This window comes from Phasianus colchicus, chromosome 3 (assembly GCF_987193195.1).
Source record: "Phasianus colchicus chromosome 3, bPhaCol1.hap1.1, whole genome shotgun sequence".
Taxonomy (NCBI): Eukaryota; Metazoa; Chordata; class Aves; order Galliformes; family Phasianidae; genus Phasianus; species Phasianus colchicus.
The window spans coordinates 72,767,140-72,793,597 of NC_143438.1; the positions used below are offsets into that span (position 1 = coordinate 72,767,140).

General features: G+C 39.9%; 1 protein-coding gene across 2 annotated transcripts in view; it reads left to right on the top strand.

The window, feature by feature from the left end:
• Positions 1-16,701, top strand: part of PTDSS1 (phosphatidylserine synthase 1) — a 30,012-nt gene extending 13,311 nt beyond the window's left edge. Inside the window, exons 6-13 of one of the 2 annotated variants that reach the window (XM_031591034.2) lie at positions 2,323-2,474; positions 3,943-4,084; positions 4,942-5,054; positions 6,538-6,603; positions 10,339-10,438; positions 11,526-11,594; positions 12,114-12,183; positions 13,438-16,701. In XM_031591034.2, coding sequence (XP_031446894.1) covers positions 2,323-2,474; positions 3,943-4,084; positions 4,942-5,054; positions 6,538-6,603; positions 10,339-10,438; positions 11,526-11,594; positions 12,114-12,183; positions 13,438-13,550 — 825 coding nt within the window. In that variant the 3' untranslated portion in view covers positions 13,551-16,701. The remainder of the gene's footprint in view (positions 1-2,322; positions 2,475-3,942; positions 4,085-4,941; positions 5,055-6,537; positions 6,604-10,338; positions 10,439-11,525; positions 11,595-12,113; positions 12,184-13,437) is intronic. The other variant, XM_031591035.2, reaches the window with a different exon arrangement.
• The last annotated feature ends 9,757 nt before the right edge of the window (positions 16,702-26,458 follow it).

Here is a 26,458-nt window from a genome sequence, read left to right on the forward strand (position 1 = left end):
TAACATTAAACTTTAGGTTTGGAAATGTTGATATCTTGAGTTCGTTTTCAAAGAAATGTTTTTCAAGTCATTCTGAAGCTGTTTAAGATCAGAATTTCACAAGTACCCCGCCACAAAGAATAGCTTTGCTAGTTATTTTCCTTATTTTTTCCTCTGGAAAAGAAGTTTAAATTTGGGTTTGTTTCACACGCTCTTATTGTTCAGCCACACAACCATTGTCTTCAATTTGACACCACATGGGTTGTCTAGTATTCCCTGTTGTTGAAAGGCAGATCATTGTATCAGACAATATGCTGGGTAAGGTTCAACATATAGAAGGGTTATCACCACCAAATGGATTTTTAATGAATTAGTTAATTCAGACAAGTCACTAGAAACCTGTAGAAGTTATCAGGGCAGTTACATGGGGATTTAGCCGTGCATCTCCTATTAGCTTTAATGGTTTTCAGCTGGCTCCCCATCCTGAAATGGGACACTTGGCTCATGCTACTGTCTATCAGATTAAAGTTGGGATTCAGGCAGTCCTTGATCTCTTGTTCTGGGAAAACAGCAAGCACTTCAGAAACTGGCTGGCTAACACCTGTGGTCTGTTTTTCACTGCCTCACTATCTATAACTTCTGGTGTCTTTGGATGGTTTATTGCACATGGAGATTCATGGCCTAGTGCCCCTTTCGTGTTAAATCTACTTGAAACATGAAAGGGAAGCTGTTGTAGCAAGATAACGAGCAATCTTGTATAGCTTGGTTCCTGCAGGAAAACTCCAAATTTCTTTTCTACATGTTGAAATTCGTGTAGCTTTTACAAGGAAAACCAAGCTACTTTGATACACTTCACAAGGATTTTCAAAGGAAGGGTCACTCAACACTGATCACTGTAATTTTTATAAATTGACCTCTATTCATTCTTGCTGTATACAGAAAACATTCTTCATGTTCTTTTTCACGCATCTGATTTTTGGGAGGGGAAATCTTATTTCTACATTTATCAACCAAAGATACTCTACTACAAAATTATACCAGTAATCTTTCACAGATGCATAAATCGTGCATATTTGTTAACTCTCCCATAAATGTGGCACAAGTTTTGTCAGTTAACAAGTTACTTAGCTTATGTGCTTTGTTAAGCATTTCTGTGTGTATACCAAGGGGACTGCTTGACATACGGATGTCTTGATTTTCAGTCCACAACTAGATATTTTCAGTCTCTAATTTTTGGGTTGCTATTATTTTTTTATTTTTCCCCTCATGGACTAAATAATTCAATTACTTTCTTTCAAATGAGAATGGGTAGAGGTGAATCCATTGCTAGCTCACAGTACGTTATGCTTATCTTGCCTTAACTGGCTGTCTAGACAGTTGTCCTCCTTCACATTACCAAAAGCTTAAAGTTACCAAATGTATCTGCAAATACCTTTAATTGCCTTACTGGTGCCTCATTGTGGTCTTCAGTTAAGCTGTAGATTAAATTCAGAGGGAAGCCAATTGCTAAAGAAGTAAATCATTCATATGCTTTCCAGGGGAAGCCTAAGTATGTTTTGATATATCCCAATCCCAGCAGCTTTTTTATATGATGTTGACTTGTTTCTGCCCTATTTTCCAGTATCTTAATAGTATCTTCACAGTTAGTGCTTATCAGAGACTAACTAGGAAGAGGGACCTAAATATCCTCTCAATTGGCTTGAGCTGTTCTGGATCAAGTATTACAGCAAAGCTTGTAGCGTCTGAGTTATTGGCAAACTCTAAATCTTCTTATGGTCATTAAATTTCCTAAAAATAATAAGTGAAAGAAAGAATTTTGAAAAGTTTACATTAGAACAAGTTTTAAGTCTTAAATTCCAAAGTGCCCTACTGTTGACAGTTATTTAAAAACAGATCCATTCCACTTACTGCAACTTACTGCTTGTTTAGAAGCATACTACTTCAAATAGCAGAAAAGAAAAACGTTCTTTTCTTTTTTAAGCAGGAAGCACCCTCTTTATTCCAGAAAACAACACCAAATAGTCATTTTGCTTGCTTCATTTCATTTCTGTGAATATTCTGTGTATCCTCTTTGAGGCTGAAAGCTGAACACTATCCTTATATCTGACACAGTCTTGTATACAGCATAGCCCCAACAGGGAACGGGGAGAAGGAACTCTGTGGTCTAGACTTACTCATGGCCCTCTAAAGTTAATGAAAGGACTCCCATCAATATTCAGTGATTGTGGCTTGTAGGTATGACAAATATGAAAAAGCTGATCTTTTTTTAATGTGTTCTTCAAAATGAATTTATATGACTTCTGTGCTGTTCCTCACCCAAAATCTTTTTGCTGTATTCTGTAGCTCTTCTTCATGCATCTTCTGCCTAACTTTGCTGAATGCTGGTGGGATCAAGTCATTTTGGACATCCTGCTTTGTAACGGGGGTGGCATCTGGTTGGGAATGGTAGTTTGTCGTTTCTTGGAGATGAGGACCTATCACTGGGCCAGCTTCAAGTAGGTCTAAACTAAAGCTTGATTAAACATTGTTAATTATTAAATTCAGTTCTTTGGAAAGCAAACTGTCTTTACGTATGCATGTAGTATAGAAATAACATGCAATCCGCATGTGCTAACAGTGCTGTAAATTTAAGCATTAAAAATCTATCTAATTAATGTTGCTATAGAGCATATATTCTTAAAATATGATTACATATATATAATTTTCCTTTGCAATCTAAGTTACATTAAGCCTGAGTTTAAAAAAGAAATAGTTATTTACATATTCAGTTTATTGTTTATACCAATAAAACTTTGAAGGAGACAGTGAACAAAGCTGGTTGAAATTGTTTTCTCCTTATACAGTGTTTATAATAAACAGTACACTGGTGCTCATCTTGATGAGACATTGGTCTGGCAGCATTAGTTATCTGTGCAGAAGAGAGATCAGGCTGATTGTACTTACGCTGTGAATTGCCTTACCCTGCTATTGACCTTCTAAAATAAATCAGATTGCAAAATTAAGACATGTTTGCATGTGGCAGCTCATGGCCAGGTAAGTTTCAATTCTTATCTCTCCCAGGTTTGCTTTCTTCCATAGTTTTTGCCCTTCCTTCACCTTCCCTGGCAGTAAGTGGCAAGCATGGTTATCTGTACATTACCAATAGCATAGATGAAACTAGTTTAAATGAAATGGTTTGCCAAAGGTCAGTGCCTTGAGTTGATATTGGAGAAGGAAAAGGAGCTCGAGCCCTGACTTCCAATTTCTTTCCCTGTAAGGACTTCTGTCCTGCTTTCTTCCCTCACAAATATGTACATTGTTCTGAGAGCCATCCAGCCTTTAGTTTCAATTCAGTTTTCCCACATTTGGAAAGAATAATGAGTTTAGAGTCCACTGAGAATTAAAACAGTAGAATATCTTTGGCAGAACTATTTTTTCCTTAAGATTTCCTGTTTTGGTGCTGTTACTCAAGTGAATTCATGTTAACAAAACCAAAAACCATAACATCTGTTAGATGAACCTCCATTTACATCCCCTTTCAAAAAGGAATCTAAAAATCTGCTAGCTTGTAACAGTGCTATTGCACTTCTTTCCAGAAGATTCTCATGCTTCAAATATGAGACCAGGAAGGGCTGTGTGTGCTGTAAGTGCACTGTGTCCAAACCTGTGGAGCCAGCCTCTTATGTGCATAATGAATAACAAATCTGATCTCTTTGAAGGATAGATATCTGTGAGCTCTGGAAAAAAAAGAGGTATTGGATGGGGGAGTACACTATAAGGATAAATATCCTCTAGATTTTCCAGGGCATTTTCAGAACCATCATGATTGTTTCTCTTTCCCTCGTGGAGAGAATGACGGATGAATTTTGCTTTTAGACACAAGATTAAGAAGGGCAGCTTTTCATAGTAGAGTGGCTATTGCTTTTTTTTGTTTCTCTTCCTTGCATCTTCCTTGTTTTAACTCCAGCCATTCTCTTTTTCTAGGGATATTCACACGACCACAGGGAAAATCAAAAGGGCTGTATTACAGTTCACCCCAGCCAGCTGGACTTATGTCCGCTGGTTTGACCCAAAGTCTTCATTTCAAAGAGTGGCTGGAATCTATCTTTTCATGATCATTTGGCAGGTAAGAAATAAGTTCTGTGAAATCAAAGCTGCCATCAGCTCAGTTACTTACTGGCTGTGTTTGGCTAGAAGATATTCTAATGCAATGTACGTCCATCATTGAAACGCACAATTAAATGAATTGATCATACAGAACGGATCAGGGCATTGTTCACAAGAGTTACATGATAGTTCAGGAGTGTAATTACAGAATCTCTAGGAAAAAAAAAGTTATAGGTTGTTGTACTGGGTATCAGATTTCTCTCTGCAACTGATACAGTTTTTAAAACTGCCATTTTTGTGGGCTTTTTTATTTTTTTTTCTTCTGCATTGACTATTAGATGGCTCTGTGGCACCCAGAATTCTGGCTGTGATCCAGCAAGACTCTTTAACATGACCCAGGTGCTTGAGCATGTAGTCACGCAAATGCTGACAGATCTCACTAAAACCACTTTTTTAATCTTTCACATTTAGTTTTTAAAATGCGATAAGAAGTGTTTAGTGTATTTTAAAAATATATATATATAGCTATGATATCTTCTGTCTCTCTTACAAATTCTTATCTGATTTAGAATATGAAAGGTTCCAGAAGACATCTGCAGTGCACCTTAGTGTCTGATCCCTTAACAAGTTTTAGGAAAGAGACCAGATACTTTCTTAGAGGTGTCTAGAGGAGAATTCTGTGTTTTATTTGCACATTCCTTATTTGTCCTAGGTTCTGTAAATTCTCAGCCTAACAAGCGTGCTTACAGTGAAGCATAAACAGTTTTTCTTCTCTGTTTTAGTTAACATATTAATCTATGCAGTTTTTTTTTGTGGTAAATCATTAGAAGTTATGCAAATTGAAAACTGTTGACTGACTTTTTGTTTTTGTTTTAGCTGACTGAGTTGAACACATTCTTTTTGAAACATATCTTTGTGTTCCAAGCGAGTCACCCTTTAAGCTGGGGGAGAATTCTCTTCATAGGAATCATTACAGCACCCACTGTAAGGTAATTCTGTTGCCATGGTATTTCTTCTTACCTTAAGAGTAGTCTAATTTATAGGTGCCTAAGAACTGTGTGTAATTTGTGAATAACAGCAGTACATTTCAAAAAAGTACGTGCTTTTGCTACCATGAAAAGTAAAGTGGTCATCATTTTTCAATGAAATGTCTTTTCTGCCCAGTAAGCTATTGAGTTTCCATAAGGATGCAGAATCTCTGTTACATCTTTTGTTTGTACAGAATCTGCGTATGCTATCCTTGAGGACCCTGTGTAAAAGTAGCTGAACTGTTGAGGCAAATGCTCGTAAAAGCACAGATGAGGGAAAATAGAGCTGTTGATTTTTCTAACTGAGCTCCTTGTTTTGCTTATCTACAGGAAACGTTAGCATGTTAGAGAAAAAGGTAGAAAGTTACCTTATTCTGAATGACATAACAGCATATATGCACTGTTAACAAGTGTAGAAACATTAATCTCCTTTTAGTCATGCATTCACTTTGTCCTCATAATTTTTTTCCTATGACATAGCTGAAGATAAAATTCACGCAGTTTTGAAGATAGGGTAAAACATTTTTATATTCATGAGTAAAGTGTTGTTACCTTTTGACAATTACATAACAGACATGCATTGTTTTATTTATTCATAAAATACAGTGGTTTTTATAGCTGGTAATCTCAGAAGTTATATGCAGCGATTTTGCACTGCTGATTAAATCACGTCAGACATCCTATAAGCTCCTGCAGAAGTGATTTTTTTGAGTTATTTTACTATGCTTCACAGTCTGTAGAAGTCTGTTTTTCTTAAACAACCCTAAGATTGTTGGATTAATAATGCTTGGCTTCCCTATCTGTCAGTGAAAATCAGAGACTGAGGAAAGGAACTTTGTTCTTATTTTGGGGGGGATTCGCCACTGAATTCTTTTTAAAATTTAGGAGCTTAAAGAAAGCAGAGCAGAATGGTCTGCAGACTATTTTCAAAAATAGTGAGAAATTCTAATCTGTTCTTGAGAGGAAAACATGCTTAGAGAACTTGCCCAGGATGTGGCATAGCCACGTTCAGTTACTTACAAGACTCAAACACACAACTGTCAAGGAAATGCAATTGTTAGCAAATGAAAAAGAAACTGTGAAAAAAGTAAGGGATTTTCTAATTCTTCTGAGGCTATTTATTGTATGTTGCCCAAAGGAGCTGGAGATTCAGTGGAGAAGCAGGAGGTAGATTTGTAGCTTACTCACCTAGTTCAGGTAATTTCCCAGTCCTTGCTCTCAGAATTGTTTTCTGTGTTGTTTCAAGCCATTTGATCTGTATGATAATCTCTGCTGCAGGAATTGAAGCCATCTGGTAGATATCCAGGTTGATTGCATGTGAATTCAAGTATCAGCACTTCATTTTCTGTACAAATCCACTTGTAACATAAACTACTCTTCTAAATGTAAATGTTCTGGGAACTTTTAACATCGCTGAAGAATTTTCTTATGTTTTTCTTGTCAGGCAATACTATGCGTACCTCACAGATACACAGTGCAAGAGGGTGGGAACTCAGTGCTGGGTGTTTGGGTAAGTGTTCTTGCTGCAATCTAACCTTAAAATTGGACAGGTGTTAAGCATGATTCCAGCACAGAAACAGGTTTTTGGTAAAGCCAGTGTCTGTCCTCTGTTCTTTGTAGTATAAAGAAGAGTACAGAGAGATTTTCTTCATGCTAGTTCAGAGGAAAAGAAAATTCTGGATTTAGAGATATTGAAATGGGAAGTGATGGAAAGCGTAAGGAGAAAAACAGAAGGAAAAACTGGAAAGTGCTGGATATAGCTAGCCTCTTTCAGAGTAGCATTGATCTTGCTGTTCACGTTCTCAGATAGATGAGAAGGATAAAGCTTTTGTACCTACTGCCTTCCTGTCATTAGAGTAACACTTACCTGGCTGTCAAGGTGGACGTTGCCTCAGTTTGAGTAATTGCGATAAGGGATGGTCAAAGAAGCCACAGTTGTCAAAATGCCCGTGCTGTTCTCAAAGAAGGGAAAGAAGAATACGCTGAACAATGGTTACCCTGTCTGTGATTTCTTTTGCTGTCTCTTGGAGACCTTTAAATGAAGAGTTGGCAAGATTGCTTCTGGTGAGAGTTTCCTTCTCTAGATGGCTTGACCAGAGCCAACCGTTCTTGAAACCAGAAACGTATGCTGTTGTTGCACTGTAACAGCTTCTTGTAAATAAGCAACATAGTAGAGTCTGGTTTGGTCTATGATTTGAAAACCTACAGGTTGGCAAGCATAAGAAATCCTAAACCAAGTCTTGTGAAAAATAAAATAAAAAAATATTTTAAGAAACTAGTCAAGAAACTCTTTCCTGATTGCAATGATTGGAAATTAAAACAGCTGTTTTATTATTGTTATCAAGATTGCTGTGTCTTCAGTTCTCTGAACCGTTTTTGTGCTTAATAGAAGAAGCTGTTGCTGTTTTAAATTAGAATAGCACTTCAGTGATCCATAAAATGTTCAAATCTTATTTAGAGACAGTGCTTTGGCAAACTTTCTCACCTTTGCTGTTAGACTCAGTGTTCCAGAAATTGTTGAGTCAGCAGCTTGGTTTTCAGATGTACCACCTTAAGCAATACCCCTTTTGCAGTAGTTAATTGAGATGAGAGCAGAAGATGCTGAAATTCAATTAAAGGGATTTCTAATCTTGTTCTAAATGTACAATGGAGAATGTGACATGTGTCTCCTTGAGTTTGGATGAACCTAAATTCTGATTTCTTATCATCTTCCTCAAAGGATCTATTACTGTGTTCAGCTCATGGTCATAACTTCCACTGGATTTTCAAAAGGTGGTAATGTTCTGTTCTTGTTTAGCTTTATTGCTGCTCTATAGGAGTTTGTAATATTTCTGTATGCCTCTACTTGCCTGCAGAGGATCCTCCTCCTTGGAAGATGCGTTATGATTGATAAAGAGAGATTGTAACATACATAATCCCCAGTAGCATTTTTTTTGTGGCAATCAGTGTAATCTGTCCTGGTTCTTGTATGGGTGGTGCTTTAGGACTGAAGATAACTCATCAATCATACAGTTAGTATGGCTACTTAATTTACAATTAGAACCAAATAAACTTGCTCTGTTTGTACATAAGCATCTTAGTAGTTAAAGAGCAGCTGAACTGGCATTCAGATATTTGAATTTAAACGCAGACATTTTACTGAAATATGGAACAAATCATTTCAGTACGTACAGACATGTCAGTTCTCAACTACAGGTTTAAACTACTTAATGATTTGGAAAGAAGAGTTTAAAAGTTCTGTGCTATTAAGAAAGAAATATGAATGGATGTGAAGTTAATCCTTTGTAAGATAAAGGGAAACAAGATTCTGAATGTTTACTTTCTCTCTCTGGAAAATCATTAAGGAGTATTAAGGAGTAAGAGTATCAGCCGTGGCTTAAAGCTCTCCCTGAGCAAATTAGTGCAATATGTCAGAAAACAAAGTCAAATATTGCATCATAGGAACTGTTATTAAATATTTGTTGACAGTCTGATCTAATTGTGTGAAGTGTGCACAGAGCAAGTACTCTTCATACTGCTTGTTGCTGTAGTCTGCTAGCAAAAAGAGCAACATCAAGATGCTTGCAGGGAAAACAGCACTCATCTAGTAATTTAACTACACTGAATATCATTTTTGAAATGATTAAAAGCACACGCACAGAATATTTGTACCTGTGATAGTCAAGAGATGGTTCCAAAGTCACAGATTGAATTTTCACATGCCTAAGTATGGAATTAATTAAAAGCAGTGCTTTGCATTCACGTTAAACAGTGCTCTGTAGCTTAACAATACTGTACAGCATCACTTGGTGGAGATGGACAGTAAGTAATATAAGGCATGAGCAATTCCAGTGCAATGTGTCTACTGGAAATGGCACCATTTTTATTAAGGTAAATCCTGTAAAAATACAGTATATTTTTGGATGTTAAAAGATTGTTTCTATTGAATACAAACTAAGATATTCAGTTCTTCAGCCCAGGAATCAGTGATGTGAGTATTGTCATCACCCTTTAAAGGAGTACTACGCCTTCCTCTGTTAGCATTCTTTGTGTTCTAATCTCCTATTTCTTGTATTGATATTATATATATAATTGACCAATTGTATAATGCATTTAGGCCAAGTGTTCTTAGTAAGAATCAAGGAAATAATATATAAATACAGCAGAAACAGCTGTATCATTTTTCGAGTCCTTGAACATAGCCTCCTGTTTTGTTTATGCCTTCAAGTATGTCATACCCTTCTGTGTTTGTGTCTTGGTGGTGCTCTCTTTCTTTTTCCACTACTGTGGCTGTATCAGTAAGAGCAGTATAAAGCTAAGAAAGAAGAAGAAGAAGAAAAAAAAAAAAAAAAAAAAAAAAAAAAAAAAAAAAGCTGGTGACCAAACAAAGTAACAAAGTAACACAATTCTCTAGTTTTTACCAATATGCACCTCAGCAACTTGCAGCTTTTGTTGGCTGGGTGTTATTTTCCTCCTCTTTCATGGAGGACCTGGGGTCTACTGGCTGTTCTTGGCATCTGCTCAGCCTGGATCCATAGCCCCCTCGTTCCATGCCACATGGTAGATAGGACTCCATATCTCTGAGCCTCAAAAATGTGAATGTCTGGTGATGGAAGAGACCTGGAGACACTTGTTTTGATTCTTATAATGCCAGATAGGAAAGTAAATATTGCAGTTTTCTTCATAAATCCTCTGGTATTGTAGTGTGGACCTGGCTTTACACTAAAACCAGAATAAATATGCAGGTTCTCAGAGAACATCTAATACTCACCAATGTTATTTTTCTCATTAAAATCCATTTGAAGTGAGCAAAGTAGTCTAATTAGAACTTAGCAAATTTGTGTCCTGTCAAGAAATATTTGAAACAGTTTTACTTCACAAAACAGAATCTATTGGTTGTTCAGTATGGGAAAGACTCTTTTATCTGGTGAGAGCTGAGGCATAATGGTTGGTATAAATAGAAACTCTCTGCTATTGGCATACACTCCTGCTTGCTCCTTCTACAAGCAGAGAGTTGTGGAATTCTGTGCTGCTAGAGGATCACTTTTTGTAGGCTGCTTATGCCGAAGAAAAGTAAAGAATAAAAAACAGATTTCCCAGAGTCTTCCATTTAATACTGTCATAGGGGAGCTGTGTGCTAACCAGAATGTGGCTGTTTTAGAGCAGGCAGTCCTGAGTCTGGGTTGTGAACGAGTGAAATATTTTTATTATTATTATTACTATTTTTTTTTAATAATTTCCCCCTCTCTCTTTCCTTTACCCACAGGGTTATTGCTTTCCTTGAAGCTATTGTGTGCATAAAATTTGGACAGGATCTTTTCTCCAAAACACAAATACTGTATGTCGTGTTTTGGCTTCTCTGTGTGGTAAGTGAGACTTCTTTTGTGAAATGTAAGGCATGGTGAAAGCATCAAAAGTACCTAAATTGGCAGCAGGGGATCACTGTGGGGAAATGCTAGTAAAGAACTTTATGCACATCCTAGGAAAAGCAAATTCAAAGTCATTTAGAACACGTTTTGGAGGGGCTAGAGTAACTTTTTTCTCAGTTCTCAAAAGAACACAACGTAGCCACTGTACTGGTACTTAACAATGAGACCAACTCTAGTTTAAGAGCTTATCTTCATGAGAGAAAATGGCAGTTCAATTGAAGATAATTTTGGAGATGCTTCCAATGGTGCCCTTTGGAGAGGAGCAGGAGTTAATGACTAACACTGATGAGTAATACGTGTTTCACGCTGAAGTCTTACAACTGCATAAACCCTGCCTTATCAGGCAAACTCCTTTTCATTGTGATTAGTGCAAATGCAGCATGAGATGCCCATTATAAAATGTATGCTAGTTGTTCCATACTTGTAAATCTTATGTCAAACATTAACTGCCACTGAAAAATAACCAATAAACACTTCTTTCTTCTAAATGGGAATGCGGCTTTGAACGGGTGGTAGGGAGCTGGAATTGATTTTCTGTTATTTAGCATGATTTTATTCCAAAGACTTCAGAGGAGAAGCCCATATCAGAACACCGCAGAACCAAATGTGAAAGGCAGCATGAAGTATGGAGTAAAGGAAAAGGAGAATTCTTTTCTCCTAGGCTCATTGCTCCTGGTACATACCTACGAGTGTCTGTCAACTGCCTGATTATGGTGTCTGTACCAGGTCATGTATGTGAGTTATCTCTATGTATGCATTTTTATGGTCTCATGGTCATGAAAGTCTCCAGCTGTGGAATGTCCAGGAGCTCAAAGATCATAGAATTGCTCAGGCTGGAAAAGACCTTAAAGATCATCAAATCCAACCACAACCTTACCATACTACCCTAACTCTAACAACGCTCTGCTAAATCATGTCCCTGAGTATCACATCCAAACAGTTTTTAAACGCACTTTAATATCTTGAACTAGCAAAGAATTTGGAAAAACAAATTTTTTTTTATTTTTCTCTTTCCTTGTTTTAGGCCTTTACAACTTTCCTGTGTTTATATGGCATGGTTTGGTACGCAGAATACTATGGCCACCGAGAAAAGGTACTTTTACTGGACAACCTGTATTTGTTTTATACCTAATTAGATGTTAGAATTCTTTACCAGAGCTGGCATACAAGGGGGAGAGGCAGATGGTCTAGAGTCTAACTGAAGTCAATAGAAAGAACTCTGAATTCAGTGAGCCTTCAGTAGATCCCAGATTTTACTGTGGCTTCTTAAGAATGATGTCCTCTTAGGCTCTCAAAATTAAGCTGTGATTTTGTCAAAGAATTCAGGGATAAGCAGAGTAGTTCATTAACATTCCCACTGTATGTGGTAGATAGTATGCTAGGAGAATATCAAGAACACTTGATTTCACAACAGATTACCTGGCAAGTAGTGAGTTATTACTGTATCATCTACATTGTGCCTCTTAACTGGGAAGGGAAATGTCTTAAGTACAGGCTGTATCAGGATTTGTCAGGATGTCTGCCATGGTATAAATTTGTGACTGTGAACTGGGGAAGCACTGATTTCAAGAATCAGCATCCTAATGACGCGTTTACCTCTTGTTTTTCACAGACCTTATCAGAAAGTGAAGACAGCCCATATAGTCCAGATGCTTCCTGGCTTCATTCTAAATTCAGTAAAGGTATTGGCACTTTTGCACATATATTCTCAAAATGGTAGCATTAATGCTTAGCATTAGGAAGTGAAACTTGAGAAACTTGGAGACAACTGGACTTCCTTAATGAGCCTGCAGGAGCTATACAGATAAATCATCTGCAAAGCTATTTGGCTTTACTGCCTTTTTTCTTCCAACTCTTGCAAATGTATTTATTTTTTCATGAAGTAGTTACATTTTTGGGCTGCTATTATACATCATTCTTGTAGTTTTAGGACATTATGTATTTAATAACTGTTCTGAATGAGTTTTCTACTTGAACATTGCATGTTTGGTTTTAAACATGTGTATATGGATTATGCTGTTATTTCTGTCAGTCAAAAGCTTGGCCTGGAGCTTATGATCTTGTCATAAACAGGCTTCCTCTGTACTAAACAAAGACAACCCATTTCTCTGACATCTTTTTCTTACCATACAGCCCATTTAAGTTACTTACCTCCTTGTTTTACTTGTTATTGTGGGCTTGCATATTGAAAAAAAAAATCAAACTTCATATCTGGAAGTTACTTGTCAAAGCTTATGTTCCAGATGTACTCGTAACATTAAAATACCTATGCAACATACATATCATTAATTGAAAAGCACCCACATCAGAGATTCTTTTTATATGTGCTATTATGCAACTTTTCTAGATGCTGATATTAATTTATTCACAGTTTTGTGAATTTATGGATTTTTATATGGAGTTAAATTGCTTGCAGTCAAAAAGCCTCACTCACATTGCTGGACAAATGTAGCCAGGCAATTATATATTTTCTAACTTTATCCATTTCTTCATTAACTGCAAGCTTCAGCCTCTTTCATATTCCAGTCCCTCTTGTCTTCCTTTGCTCTTTCAGAGTCACACATGGGCTGTCATATGAAAGACTGGAAACAGGAAATGTTCTCTCAAAGAATCTGTGACTTTGTAGTTCACAGTTTCTGATAGTAATGCCTGCCAGCAATATCAGTGGAGATCTGTACTGCTGATGTCATTTAAAATAGATGATGTTGCCCTGCTATATTTTGTTATAGAAAAGTTCTAAAATTTCTTGTAGGATGAGGAATTTTACAGAAATCTTTAATTTTTTTTCATTAGGCCACTAGATGGAGTACAAGTACCAGCCAGTTTATATTAGCTTGAGTTATTCCATATTACTTCTCACCAGCTCTAGAAAGCTTTGTTGTCTTTTGGGCAATAACTTACTAATGTCAAATAGTCAAAAAGTGTGTATTTCTCAGCAGGTGCTGACAACAGCCCACCAAAACATCCAGTCAGTAGTGAAAGCCATTCATCTCGAAGGAGGAATCGACACTCCAGATCAAAAGTAACAAATGGAATTGGCAAGAAATAAGAATGATGTCTGAAGATATTCTACCATGAGATGACAAAGAAATTCAGATTTAGCTCTGAGTCTCCAAATGGAAGATTGATTTTAAATTTTAAAAAAGTTGTTGAAGATAAGGATGGTCATGACGGAGCCGCCAGTATTGTGCAAATGATTGCCTGTTGATACTTGCCATTCACTGATTTAAATCTAGTTTCTTCAGCATGTGGCAACAAAAGCTAATGACGAGTATGCTGGAAAGAATATAGTCTTGTCATAGCAGGTACATCCTGTTTTGTGTTCAGGTGTTGCAAGTTTTTAATATCTTAGTTGAGGACATAAACACAAAGGATAGTAAGCTGATAATCAGTTTGCATGGTCGATGGAATTGTTTTATTTCACTGTGTTTTTGTTGTTGTCTAAAAGAATATGCAATCCTTTGACTAAAAGCAACTGCCAGTCTTTCTCAGTCTCACAACTTTTCTATAAGGAAGTCCATAAATATTTTAAATTTCTGTACTCGTATCCAGCTGCTTGCTTTTATTTAAAGGCTCTCCATACTTGGTGAGAGTGTTTTACCAGCTAAGAAATGGGTCCAGATTTCTTGTAAAGGATGTGAAATTGACATTCAGATATGACTTTTTAGTTCTGTATTGTCCTTTTGCTTGACTGTTACATAATCTTATTTCTTCAAGCTCTGTTAAATGCATAAAAACCTACTGCAAAATAGAGAGGGAGGGCCATGCCTCTTACACTCAGTTATGTCATTTAGTTGTTTTTACTGCAGTACTTAATTTTGCATTTTCATGTCATTCTTTTAGCTGTGTCATTTTGTGTTCAGTGTTTCTTTCCACTCTCCTTTAATTTGCCTCTGCCTCAGCTGGAACCAAGAAATCCCAGCTTCTTCAGACTGATAGCAGAAACTGCTTTGGAGGCTCTGATGTACTACCAGGCCTGATGATAAGGCAGGTTTTCTGCTGAAGTTGAGTTGCTTACTGCTTCCATAGGCAGTTATTTGCAAAGACTCTGTAGTCTTTGGCATCTGAGAGGTAGCATGGTATTACTGTGATATACCAGATTGATTTGGTATTTTCTGTCATGCAGTCAGACACCCAACAGCAAAAGGACTCTTTCATGCAGGTGTTGGGTTTTTTTGTTTGTTTTTGTTTGTTTTGAAACATTAATTCTGATGTCTAGCAAAGTGGATAATGCACCATGTGTGAACAGACATTAAGTCAAGAGGTAAACAATCAAGAACAATCTGTTCCTGTATTAAATTATCAAAATGGTTTTGTGCCAATTAGATTTTGGGACTCTGTAGAAGTAGGTAGCTTAAGTAAGCTAATACCCACTAGTCAGCAATCTGCAAAAAAGACTGGGGTTTTCTTGTTCTGTGATTAAGTTACTGTGATTTGCCACAGAGTAAAAACTGAAGAAAACGCAGCAAAGACTTTATACAAGTGTATGATACTGTAAATAGGAAAAAAGTATCCTGTGTAAGCCATGAATTCCTATGTGCCACAAATCGACATTTTCAATGCACTTAACTGTGTTGCTGCTGAATTCCTCAGAGGCCCTTTGTTCCCCTCCCTTTTTCAATCAAAGCAAGTGGACAACTTCAGAGGTAACTTAGAAGCTGCTATTTAATCATTGATACGGTAACATTAAATGTTACATGAGAAAAATGATAGAAAGACTTTAAAGCTTTCCTGAAAGTACTTGGTTGTCATTCACTTCTGTGTATTGTCTTTATTTGTGGTGTGCTGCATATTGATGAATGTATTTGTAGATTTCTTTGGATCTTCAGACTTGTTACTTTTTTATTGTTTTGATTAATAAGTCAGTCTGTGTAAGACTGAAGAGTGGCATTGTAAATTTTCTGTCGATTCAATACCAAAGCAAGATGTTGGAAGTCTGATGGCTTGGACACGTTAATTACTGTGGTTTTGAAAGATGAGAGCCTGTTTTATACTTGCAACTGTGTGTACAAGGCCTTGCATGTGCACGCAGATGCTGAAGTACATTATCTAGTTGCCTGTGGGGATGAGCACACATTTTGCAAATGCAGACCTGGTGCTTGCACTGCTGAACTGCACCCTAAAAATTATTGAGAAGGCAAATACAAAGTGTTGTACTGGTGGAAGCTGATTCTGTATGCTGTTACAACAGCACTGGCCTAGAAGAAATGTTGTGTAACAACACCTTTTAAATATTTCCTGTGATTTTTCCGTTTGGTTGGCTGAGTTTTCTTTGCTCCTTAAAAAAGAGAGGGCTACGGTGAGCATAAACTTAAGTCAACTCTTCAAACTGCTTGGAAAATGACATTTCCTGTCCTCTGTCAACAGTTCTGGCTGGAATTCACGTGTTCTCACAAGTCCTCTGCTGACTGACAGCTGTATTTTCAGCCCCGTCATCTTTGGGCATGAGCTTTGTGCTAGCTCATGTTGGAAAGGTGCTTTTGATCACCATTGTAAACTTAAAGTGATTCCAGTTTTATCATTTAGTATGCTATTGCTGAATTTGGAGTGTGTGATACCTACAATGGCAAGTCACCGAGCTGTTTAGCAACAAGCATTCATGTATGAATTCTGCTGCTTGAAGAGTATTTTGAAATAGTCACAGATGCACTGCTCTGTTTTCAACTACTCGTTCTGTCTCACTTTCTCATTCTTACTTTCTTGCTTCTGATGTTTTTCTTTCTCTGTCCTCTGGTGATCTCCCCTGCTGCTAATGAGAGATCTGAATTGGCCTTCTGGAGGCTGTCCATTGGTGCTGTCAGCCATTGAAGGGAGGCTAATTTGGGGCAGCATGGCATAAGCAGAGGGTCTTGGCATGAACTTTATGTGGTGGACTAAATGAAAATGAAGAGTTTTAAGATGCAGGCATGAAGTGAGCCAGTGCTAGCCTGGAGTACTTGATTCAAGTGCTAAAGTTGCTGTATAGATTATATACAGCACCTAATTAACTTTCTGGAGTGTGATTTTGACCAGTGCTTCTGTTACTCTTCTGTGAAGATGATAATTTGATGTTCCAGCTGTTAAAACTTTTAATATTTTTTACCATGTTATCACAAGAGGACACAAGTGTTACCATGTATTTAATAGTTTTGAATAGAATTGCTCTGTATTGATTGCAAAGTATTGTATTTTGCAATAACTCAGTAAATCAACCCGTGTCACCCTGTGTGTGTGCTTGTCTGTACCTGCGAGGCATAGGAAAAAATTACATGCTACCTTTAGAAGTTACTACACTATTGTATGCATTTTCCTGCTGACAGCTGAAGCAGTTCCTCAGCAGCCTATTGCAGACACTAAGGTTTTACTGTGATTTATTATTTCCATGCAGCAGATCTGATAGTATGAATGGTTGAATGTCTTCTGAAACTTCTGTATTTTACAGGATGAGTCTTGTCTCAAGTTTAGTTACTCTTTAGGAATTTGTTTTACTGTTGGATGGGAGAACTGAGTTGCAAAATGGGCTCAAGAACCACAGAATCATAGGAGTTGGAAGGGACTCTCATAGTCTGGTCTCCCCTTCTAAAGCAAGTGCCCTACAGTAGGTTGCACAGGAAAGTGTCCAGGCAGGTTTTGAATATCTCCAGAGAGACTCCACAGTCCTTGTGGGCAGCCTGTTCTGGAGTTCTGTGACTCTCAAACCAGCTGATGTTCAGAAGTGTAAGCTGTGTTTGTGTGGAGGAAGATCTGAGAAGGAATCCCTACTGAGGACTAGGACTGTTACAACTGTTTACAAGGATGGGTAGTGATAGGACAAGGGGAATGGTTTTAAACTAAGGGGAGGTTTAGATTAGATATTAGGAGGGAGTTTTTCACACACAGGGTGGTGACACACTGGAACAGGCTGCCCAAGGAGGTTGTGGATGCCCCATCCCTGGAGGCATTCAAGGCCAGGCTGGATGTGGCTCTGGGCAGCCTGGTCTGGTGGTTGGTGACCCTGCACATAGCAGGGGGGTTGAAACTCAATGATCACTGTGGTCCTTTTCAACCCAGGTCATTGTATGTTTCTATGACTATCCTGGTACAGTGGCAGTAGGTAGAGTATACCTGCTGTGAGTCATCTGCACGGTTTCTAGGCAGAGTCAGGGTGGGACAGTAACCAGGTCAGGTTTTACTTGGCACCAGATCTGCCTGCTCCCAGTTCCTTTTGGAGTTACTGCTATGTCTTTCACATTTCTCAGCCCATCTGGGTCCAACAGGGCTTACTAATGGAAGCATGAAGATAATCAGCTTTCAGGTTTATTGTATGGTTAATTTGATACCAAACATCAAAATGTTTGGTATCAAATTTTATTTCCAGCTCCTTCCTACATCTTTCATTTGGGTGATATCTTCATTTGATTCTAGCATCTCTCAAGCTGGAATTGCTGTCTCATGTTTGGACTTTGCCTGTCTCACAAAGATGCAGTCCTGCTGCTCTCAGTGGTCTGATTTGTTTTATGGTAAGACCAAGTGAGCTTTTACTTCAGGGAAGAAAAAAAAGTCTGGGAAAGAATGTAAAATGTAAACATTGAATTCCTATAATCAGCAACGATGTAAGTGCCAGACTATACTAAGCATACACATGGGTTTAATTTTCATAGTTTTTGTGGCTCTCAGCTTACAGATGATCATGGAATAACTGGATAGTTTAATTTATTTTTTATTTATTTTTCGAGGAGGGGAATTTATAGCAGTAGCATTCCAATGGATGTGATCCAAAATACGTTCTGCAGTTATTGTACCCTCTAATTCAGTTCATTGGCGGTTCTTGCTTAAAAAAAAAAAAATGCATTAAATGCCTGTGAGTACGTAATATACGTAGAGTTCATCTGGTAGATAGATCCCACCAAAATAATCAGAGCCTGATGGATCCTGGCCTCTGTGGCACTGGGTTCTTACTGTGTATCTGCATACACGAGAGCATCTGAACCGTGTGCACGACGGGTGTTAATCTGCATCGCAGCCTCTAGGTGATGCTGTAACACAAATGCACAAATGTATCTGCGTTTTCAGATGTTGCTTCTAATTTTGGGCCACTAACTTTAGCCAGCCTGGCTCAGTTTTAAAGCCTTTGTAACTTCTGTTAACTTTAATTACGTGTGCCATACATGTGGGCCTGCAAAGTGCCCATGTTGTCAAACTTGCCTCTGGACAACCAAAGCAAAATCAAGTCAAATGAGTAGCTTTGAGGAGGCTTTTAATTAAAACATGAAATGATAGCTGTAGTCTTCAGAGAATAAGGAAGAGAAAGACTTCTATTTTGGTCGCTACCAAACGCACAGGGTACCAATTTGTGCCTTTCCTGTTTGAAGGCAGCGCTGCTCCTCCAGAAGGTCTCTGGGCTGAAGCTCTGGGCAGGGTTCCTCTGGCTCTCATCCTATACCCTCTGCCTTTTGTGCAGGGCTGTGGGTCAGGACAGGGTGACCGCTGTTCGGTCCTTGCTCCCAGGAGCAGTGCTGCTCCAAGTCCACAGGCTCTGATTCTGCAAGCTCACCTGCTCTTTAGCCCATTGCGATGCAGCCACAAGCTCATCTGCCTGATCAGATGAGCCTATCCCTCATCCGTGCGAGCACTTTGGGAAAGGGAAGCCACTACGTGCTGATTACAAGTGCTTTGTCTCTTTATGTGGCTCAGAGTTCAGAATGGTTCAGTAGGTGTTCAGAACTTCATACCATATGCAAAGAATTACCCTTCTTTCTATTAAAAGCCTGTTGTCAATAAGCATGTATTTATTTATTTCTTTATTTATTTTAGGCTTGGAAAAGCCTTTCAGTCCCAAATTGGTACAAGCAGGGCACCTGGCTTGTACCAGTTACCTTGACTGCTAACAGCACTGAGGTGTTGCCCACATTGTGAACGCAGTTGAAATATCAGGACTGAGAACGGGGAGGAGAAGCCAGATGCATTACGTAGGGCTGAATTGCAATTTCCTGGTGCCGTTCTCTAAACAGAATATCATTCAGATATCCCAGAATATCATTCAGACTGAAGAAGTTTCACTTGTTGGCTTCAGGTTTAGGCAGCACATGTCATTTATTCAGATCCATTGTGCTTTGCAGTGATGATCATTCCCACTGTCCGCTTTTCTTCTTGCACCACTTCAAAATCAAAGCATTTTCTTTCAAACAGTGCATAGAACGTGGCACTGTTGATGGGGTGGTCAGCAAGTTTGTGCTAAAGATTAGAAATGAGGACAAAGGGTAAGTGCCTTGTCTACATTTCCTCAGGAAGCTGAAGACAAAGAACTAGAGTAAAATTCCAGATCTTTGGTTCCCATGCTGTAACCACAAAATTATCATGGGATTTGCTTAAAAAAATGTGTTTCTGTAGTAAATCCAAGAATGTTATCCGCATTTCTTAATCCCTAAAAATGAAAACATACTGTGCTTTATAAAAAGGAAACAGAAGTGAGGTGACACTACTCCCACCCTTTTAATATATTCTGGTGTTTGGTTTGTTTTCCTGGGTTTCTTCAATTTACCCACCTTTCCCAATGAGATTTCATGACCAATGCCTTGACTGTTGATTTAAAACTCATGTTGACTGAAGATAGGTAAACATGTGTGGGGCAAAGTAGAGCTTCACACTGCAGTTTTTGTTAAGAGTACAGTCATAGCTCCCTGGCTGCTCTGTGATTTGTGCTTTGGCTGTGCAAAAGCATGTGGAGCACAGTACTTCCTACCAGCTTTGTGTTTTTCTGTCTGATTCTTGTCACGTATGTTTGGCTTTCCAAGCGATGAAGCAGGCAAGCAGTTTGTGTTCCTCATTGCTCACCGACACAGTGATGCTGGTTAGATCAGGGCAGAACAGGCATCACGCAGAGGCTTGGAGTGAGGTTCTCATGCTGGTTTTGAGTTGAAGCCTATTTCAGAGGGAAATATTTGCCTTCTGGAAGGCTTAAGCTTATGGTTTGCCCTCGCATGTGTAAAAAAAAGGCAGCTGGAACTGTCCTAAAATAAACAATGTACAAACAGCGTTGATCTCCTGGGCTCCTCTCTGCTTGTTAGGGCATATGTAGAGGTGTGCTACGTCTGCCCTGAGGTGTGAGATTGTTTCAGACCTTTTCCTTCTCTCAGGTGTGTCCATTTGTCCTGAGCCACGGTCACTTTTGTCTCACAGCTTACTTTCTGCAAAATTGTACCTGTTTTGGGCCTCCATAATGATCATCGCTTGCTTCTTGTGTGTCCAACTATCTACTTCCAACACATCTCCAGAAAAAATTTCCAAGGAAAGCTGCAGCAACTGGTTAATGGCACAATCCTGCAACTCAGCAGCACAGCTTTCAAGTGTTAGTGTTTGTCACTGGAGCATGACCTCAGTTATGGAGATGGCTGTGGATGCTCCTTGCATGCCTCTGCTTGTGTACGAGGGCTGAAACTCCATGCCAAATAACCAGAGTATTGCATACCTACTGCTGACTTAAAAATATACTGCTGTACTTCACCTGGAGCACCAGCACTGAACCATCAGTTCTCTCCCTGGAGGGATTTGATGTCTGCAAAGCCCAATGCCAGGGTAAGATAGCACTGGCCACTACATATACTTAAACTTCCATGTAATGAGCAACTCCACAGAGTTACGGAAAAATGTGTTTGCTGTGTGTTTGTGTGCCCAGGTGTGCGTTGCATGCTTACACCTGCATGAGGAGATTGCAATTTGTATCAGTTAATGGTTTGGCACAGTCCTGCCATGAATACCCAGAGTTTAAGGCCCTCAATTTTTTGGTTTTGCATTTCTTAAAATTGCTGAGTGGCTGATCACATTCCTGTCATGCTGTTTTCCTTGTTTGGTTAAAACAAGAGAAACTTGTTTGTTGAGAAGGTGCACTCAATCCTACTGCTGATATCATTGATGAAGGTATTAAAGAGTACCAGTCCCAGTACTGACTCTTAAGGGACACCACTTGTCACCAGTCTCCATCTGGACACTGAGCTGTTGACCACCACTCTCTGGGTAGATCTCACAACCAGTTCCTCATCCATCAAGCAGTTATCCTGTCAAATCCTTATATTTCCAATTTGGAGAGACAGATGTTGTGGGCAACCATGTCAAAGACCCTACTGAAGTCCAGATAGGTTACATTGGTGGCTCTTCCCTTGTCTGTGACACAGTTACATCATCATAAAAAGCAACAGGGTTGATCAGGTAGGACTTGCCCCTGGTGAAGCCATGCTCGTTATCCCACATCACCTCCCTGTTTTCCATGTACCCTAGCATAGCTTCCAGGAGGATCTACTCCATGATCTTCCCTGGTGCAGAGGTGAAGCTAACAGGTCAGCAGCTCCCTGGGTCATCCTTTCTACCCTTCTTAAAAATAGGTGCTAAATCACCTTTTCTCCAGGGGCTTCATCTGACCACCACAACTTTTCAAGTATCGCTGAGAGTGGCTTGGCAGCAACATCAACCAATTCCCTCAGGACTCTGGCATGCATCTCATTGGGACCCACAGACTTGTGGATGTTCAGGTTCCACAGGCAGTCACAAACCTGATCCTTGCTTACAGCAGGAGAAGCAGTGCTTCCCCAGATCCCACCTTCGGAACCATCCACCCGAGGCTCTGTGTAGAGGAGTCACTGGTGAAGACCAAGGCAGAAAAAAGCTGTTGAATACCTCAGTCTTCTCTTTGTCCTTTGTTACTAGCCTGTCTATGTTACCCACTAGGGAGGGCACACCTGCCTGACTTCCCTTTTCCAGTTGATGTACTTGGAGAAGGCTTCATCTTTCAGTGGGTGACAGAGGACAGTGGTATCCCCGTGTGGATCAGTTTCAGCCTCTCATCTCCTGTTCCATTCACAAAGGCCTTAAATTGTGCTAGAGGAGGTTCAGGTTGGATATTAAGACAAATCTTTTCTCAGAAAGAGCTGTGAGGCATTGGCAAAGGCTGCCCAGGGAAGTGGTGGAGTCACCATTCCTGCGGGTGTTCAAGAAAGTGTAGATGTGGTGCTAACAGTCATTGTGGTGTGCTGCTGTTTTCCAAATGCTCTGGAGGGCCCTTGGCATATGTTATCCTTCTTTCTTCTCTGAACTCTCCCCTAGGTGTAATTCATATTCCCTAAAGCTTCCAGCTTTAGGATCTCCCTACAGCTGTTAGAAGAGGGTTAAAAAGCCTCGCTAGGAAGCAGAGAACTTTATCATAGCTAAGTAGGATGAGCACACACGTAATCCCCTTACAAAGCCACTTGCCTTCCAACTCCGCTGCATAAAAATTAGAAAAGGATTGGATCAATGTTATTTTTCTCGTATCTAATTCGAGAACAATAGAGCATATTAAGTAATTAAAATGTTCACCTGTAAGGTGCTTAAAAGCAAAGCTGCCAGCAGATGTATAATTAGCTGCAGTTAGCTGCTTGCTTATTTACTTCAGTTAATTTATCTAGAGTGGGTCTTTCGGTTTGGAGCTTTATTTAGAAAATGTTGTTGCATAAGGTAATACAGAGGAATAGGTGGAGATTACAATTAAAAAGATACAAAATTGATAGTTTATTAGGCCAAAGTACATGCTAAGTTAGGGCATATCAAGTGCTCTTTGTAGTGCCATCTGCAGGTGTTGGCAATTAATTTTTTTTCAGAGCTATAGTCCTTATTAGGCTGCTTAAAATCACCCCAAATGGTACTATTTTTCTTGTGTTGTTGGTGGGGTTTTTTTAGTTGGATTTTTTTTTTTTTTTTTTTTTTTTTTTTTTGCATAGAAGCTGCAATTACCTCTCTCTCCATGTGCTACAGGCATCACCACTTGTGAGTAAGGCCCATTCATTTCACTTCTTTTTCATCAGGTATCTTCAAAATCCAACCACAATGGGAAAGTGGACCTTGGGGGAACTGTCTGCAGTTTATTTGTTGTTCTCATGCTGTCTGTGAATGAGGGACTCCTCTGAAGAGCTCACAAACAGTGTTTATGGTCTGGATATGGGAGACTGGGAGATAAAGACTGACATTAGGGCAGAGGGTATTAATTGTACTGGTATTTTCCAAGTGTTGTAGAGGAAGTGAGCCTTTGCAGTACGAAATGCCTCACCTCTGAAATGATAAGTAATGCCTACAGATGTCAGCTGCTGGGATCTGCTGCTCTTGCTGGGCTGCCTTTGAAGGTTTGGGGGCTGCTCTGCTCTGGGTGCCCCAGGGAACCTTCCCAACCTCTCCCATCTTGACAGCTGATCTCAGCTACCCCCCCAGGTCTGCAAATGTTTGTATTCCAACAGCGATAAAAAACAGTGTTTTTGCACAGCATAAATGATTGTACTTCCCTGTAGGTCTCCAGTTCAACAGCCACAGGAGACTGAGCCTGTCAGCAAATGAGCCCTGCCTGGCTTTTGCTTTCTTAGCCAGGTGTTGATTCCGTGGCTCCTGACAATGTAGAAATCATGTGTGTGAGGTGACATTTTTCCTGTCCTATGGAATATTTTTCTGTGCCCATATTCACAGTGTTTCTTTGGGTCTGAAGAGCAAACCCTGCCATAGCAGCTCCTCTGCTGAACCTGGGACTGCTCCATCCCTCCCAGAGTACCACACACTTCTAATGACCACTTGATGCTCCAGGGCCTTACCCAGACTGCAACAAATTGTGGGCAGCTGCTGGTCTGCAATAAGGTTTGCGAAGATGGTGGGGTTTTACCAAAGCTGAATCCTTCCAACAGGTGGGATCTGCCCCTCCCGCATTGCTGTCCCTGCTGGGCTGCTGCTGCTGCTTTTCCCAGCTGACAAACAGATACTCATCTGTACACGGCTCTGTACACGGAGCCTTCAAATTTGATTTGGCCAATGCTACAGGGGTGGAAAGTGGACAAATCCCAGGCATATGTTGTTCCCCTGCTTTTCTGTCCTCTAATCATTCCTGTTTGCTAGCGAGCCCGCATCAGTTATCAGCTCTCACAGGATGCTTTGAGTATCTCCAACCTCCATCTGGTCCTCACCAAATGATGAGGAAGCTGAGGAGCTTGCACTTCATCAGACAGACCTTATGCTTCCTTGTATCTTCTCTGAAGGTGACTTCCAGATGTTTCCAAGCCAACTGATGAGCCCTTGGGCACCCCTGCAAGGTTCTGCATAGAGCTGGGAGACTCCAAAAGACATCTGAGTTGTGCCCCAAGCCTCCCAAGGATTGCAGGAAAAAAAACAGGATCTTGTGTTTGCCAAGCACAGGGCCAGCTCCTCCCAGGTATGGACAGTGTTACTCTGAGTATTGGGTAAGCCCAGATCAGAGCACTCTAAGTCAGAAGCTCCAGAGAAATGCCTATGTGAAAGTTCAGTGCAAAACAGGAACTTTAAGCCACATGTCCTCATAAAAAAACTAGGAACCTTAAGAAACAGACTAGGAAACGAGACAAAAGGTAGCAATTGTGTTTATCACTCAAAGGATCTGCCTCGCCCTCTGACTTCACCCTTCCTATAGCAGCTGGGTCACCCTGACCTAGTTTTCAGATGACAGTTCTGGACTTTGTGGAACCATGATGAAGCTCCACTAAGGAAGAGCTTTTTCCAAGTCCTGCTGCTTTTCCTTACAATCCCCCATCACCAAAACCAGCCGCTATGGGTTGTGTGGGCACCACAGCTGGAGAAAGCTAATTCTCCTCGCAGGCAGGGATAAAGGTTAACTCAGCTGTGCAAACTAATTTAAATTCAGCTGCACATGGCCACAGATCACACCTTTTGTTCCTGACAAATATGAACACAATGTTTGCTCTGAAATCTCTCCGTTTCTCATGCATGATCTTTCCCCTTGCTGTTCATCTCGGAGACGTGGAGTTTTGCTTGGCAGGAGGACAGCGCAGGAGGGTGGTCGGGGTGGGTGGGAAGCAGCACCACCTGGGATGTGGGATTTCCTCTTTTCTTCTAATATCTTGGTGAGATGCAAACGGCCAAAAAAATCTTCTACCAAGAGCAAAGGGAAGAAGACATGCTCTGGTGTGAGCAGGAACAGGACTGTGGTGGATAAAGCTGGTGACAGGGGGCTTGTTGGAACCCTTTTCCAGCTTGGAGATTGGATTCAAATAAGGGGGTGTCAGGGCTCCCAGCCCAGGTACAGTGTTAGTTTTTTAGCTGCCCTCCCTGCCTCACATCATCTTCGCTCTGGATGTAAAGGCACACAGTTTCATAGAATAGAATCATAGGATGACCTGTGTTGGAGGGGGCCTCAAACATCGTCAAGTTCCAACCCCTATCAGACACGCAGGTGCATCTCTTCTCATGTACTCAGCTGGCTTTACCTCTGCCTAACAGAGCAGGTAGAAATTGCTCCGAAAGAAGTCATGAGTATTCGTGAAGGATTTAAAAGAAAAATTACTATTTTTTAAATTATCAACTACATTCTGTGGAAACTAGGAAATGACTGCATAATGTGGTCAGACAGAGTGTTATGAGAAATTTCTGCTTGAGCTTGGGAAATAATGGGAACTCTCTCCAGGTGAATGTTTTATGTTGCAGTGTCAGAAAATGCACGTATTTATAGTGTAGCGAATGTTTGTAGGTCATTTCTCTAGCTCTGTGAGCCGAGAAAATCACAAAGAAAATGAATTAGATAATACGATGCTGGTGACCACAGAGCAGTTTCAAGGCTATTCTCCAGCCTGTTTCCCTCTGCACAGAAGGGTGACTTCACATTCTGCCTGTTCCAAAACTCATCACATTCAACACAGGACAAAACCACATGCACAGAGCTGAGGAGCACAGGAGAGATGGAACAGCTTTTCCAGAATTTGGCAGTTGACAGCAGGATCCTGAAAAATGATTTGCTTGTATTCAATGATACTTCTACTTCAGTCCAGACAGGGCTTTTCTAGGAGACTGTTCACTGTGGTTGAATCAGCTGAAATTCCAGTCAGATAAAAGAATTAGAAACGGCTTTCAACAAGTTCTGCTTTCCTGAGTACTGCTGTGTCCTCACGCAGGCTGGGTGAGGCTGCCCATTATAACATTGTCAATGGTTTACGGGCTGGTTCCCAG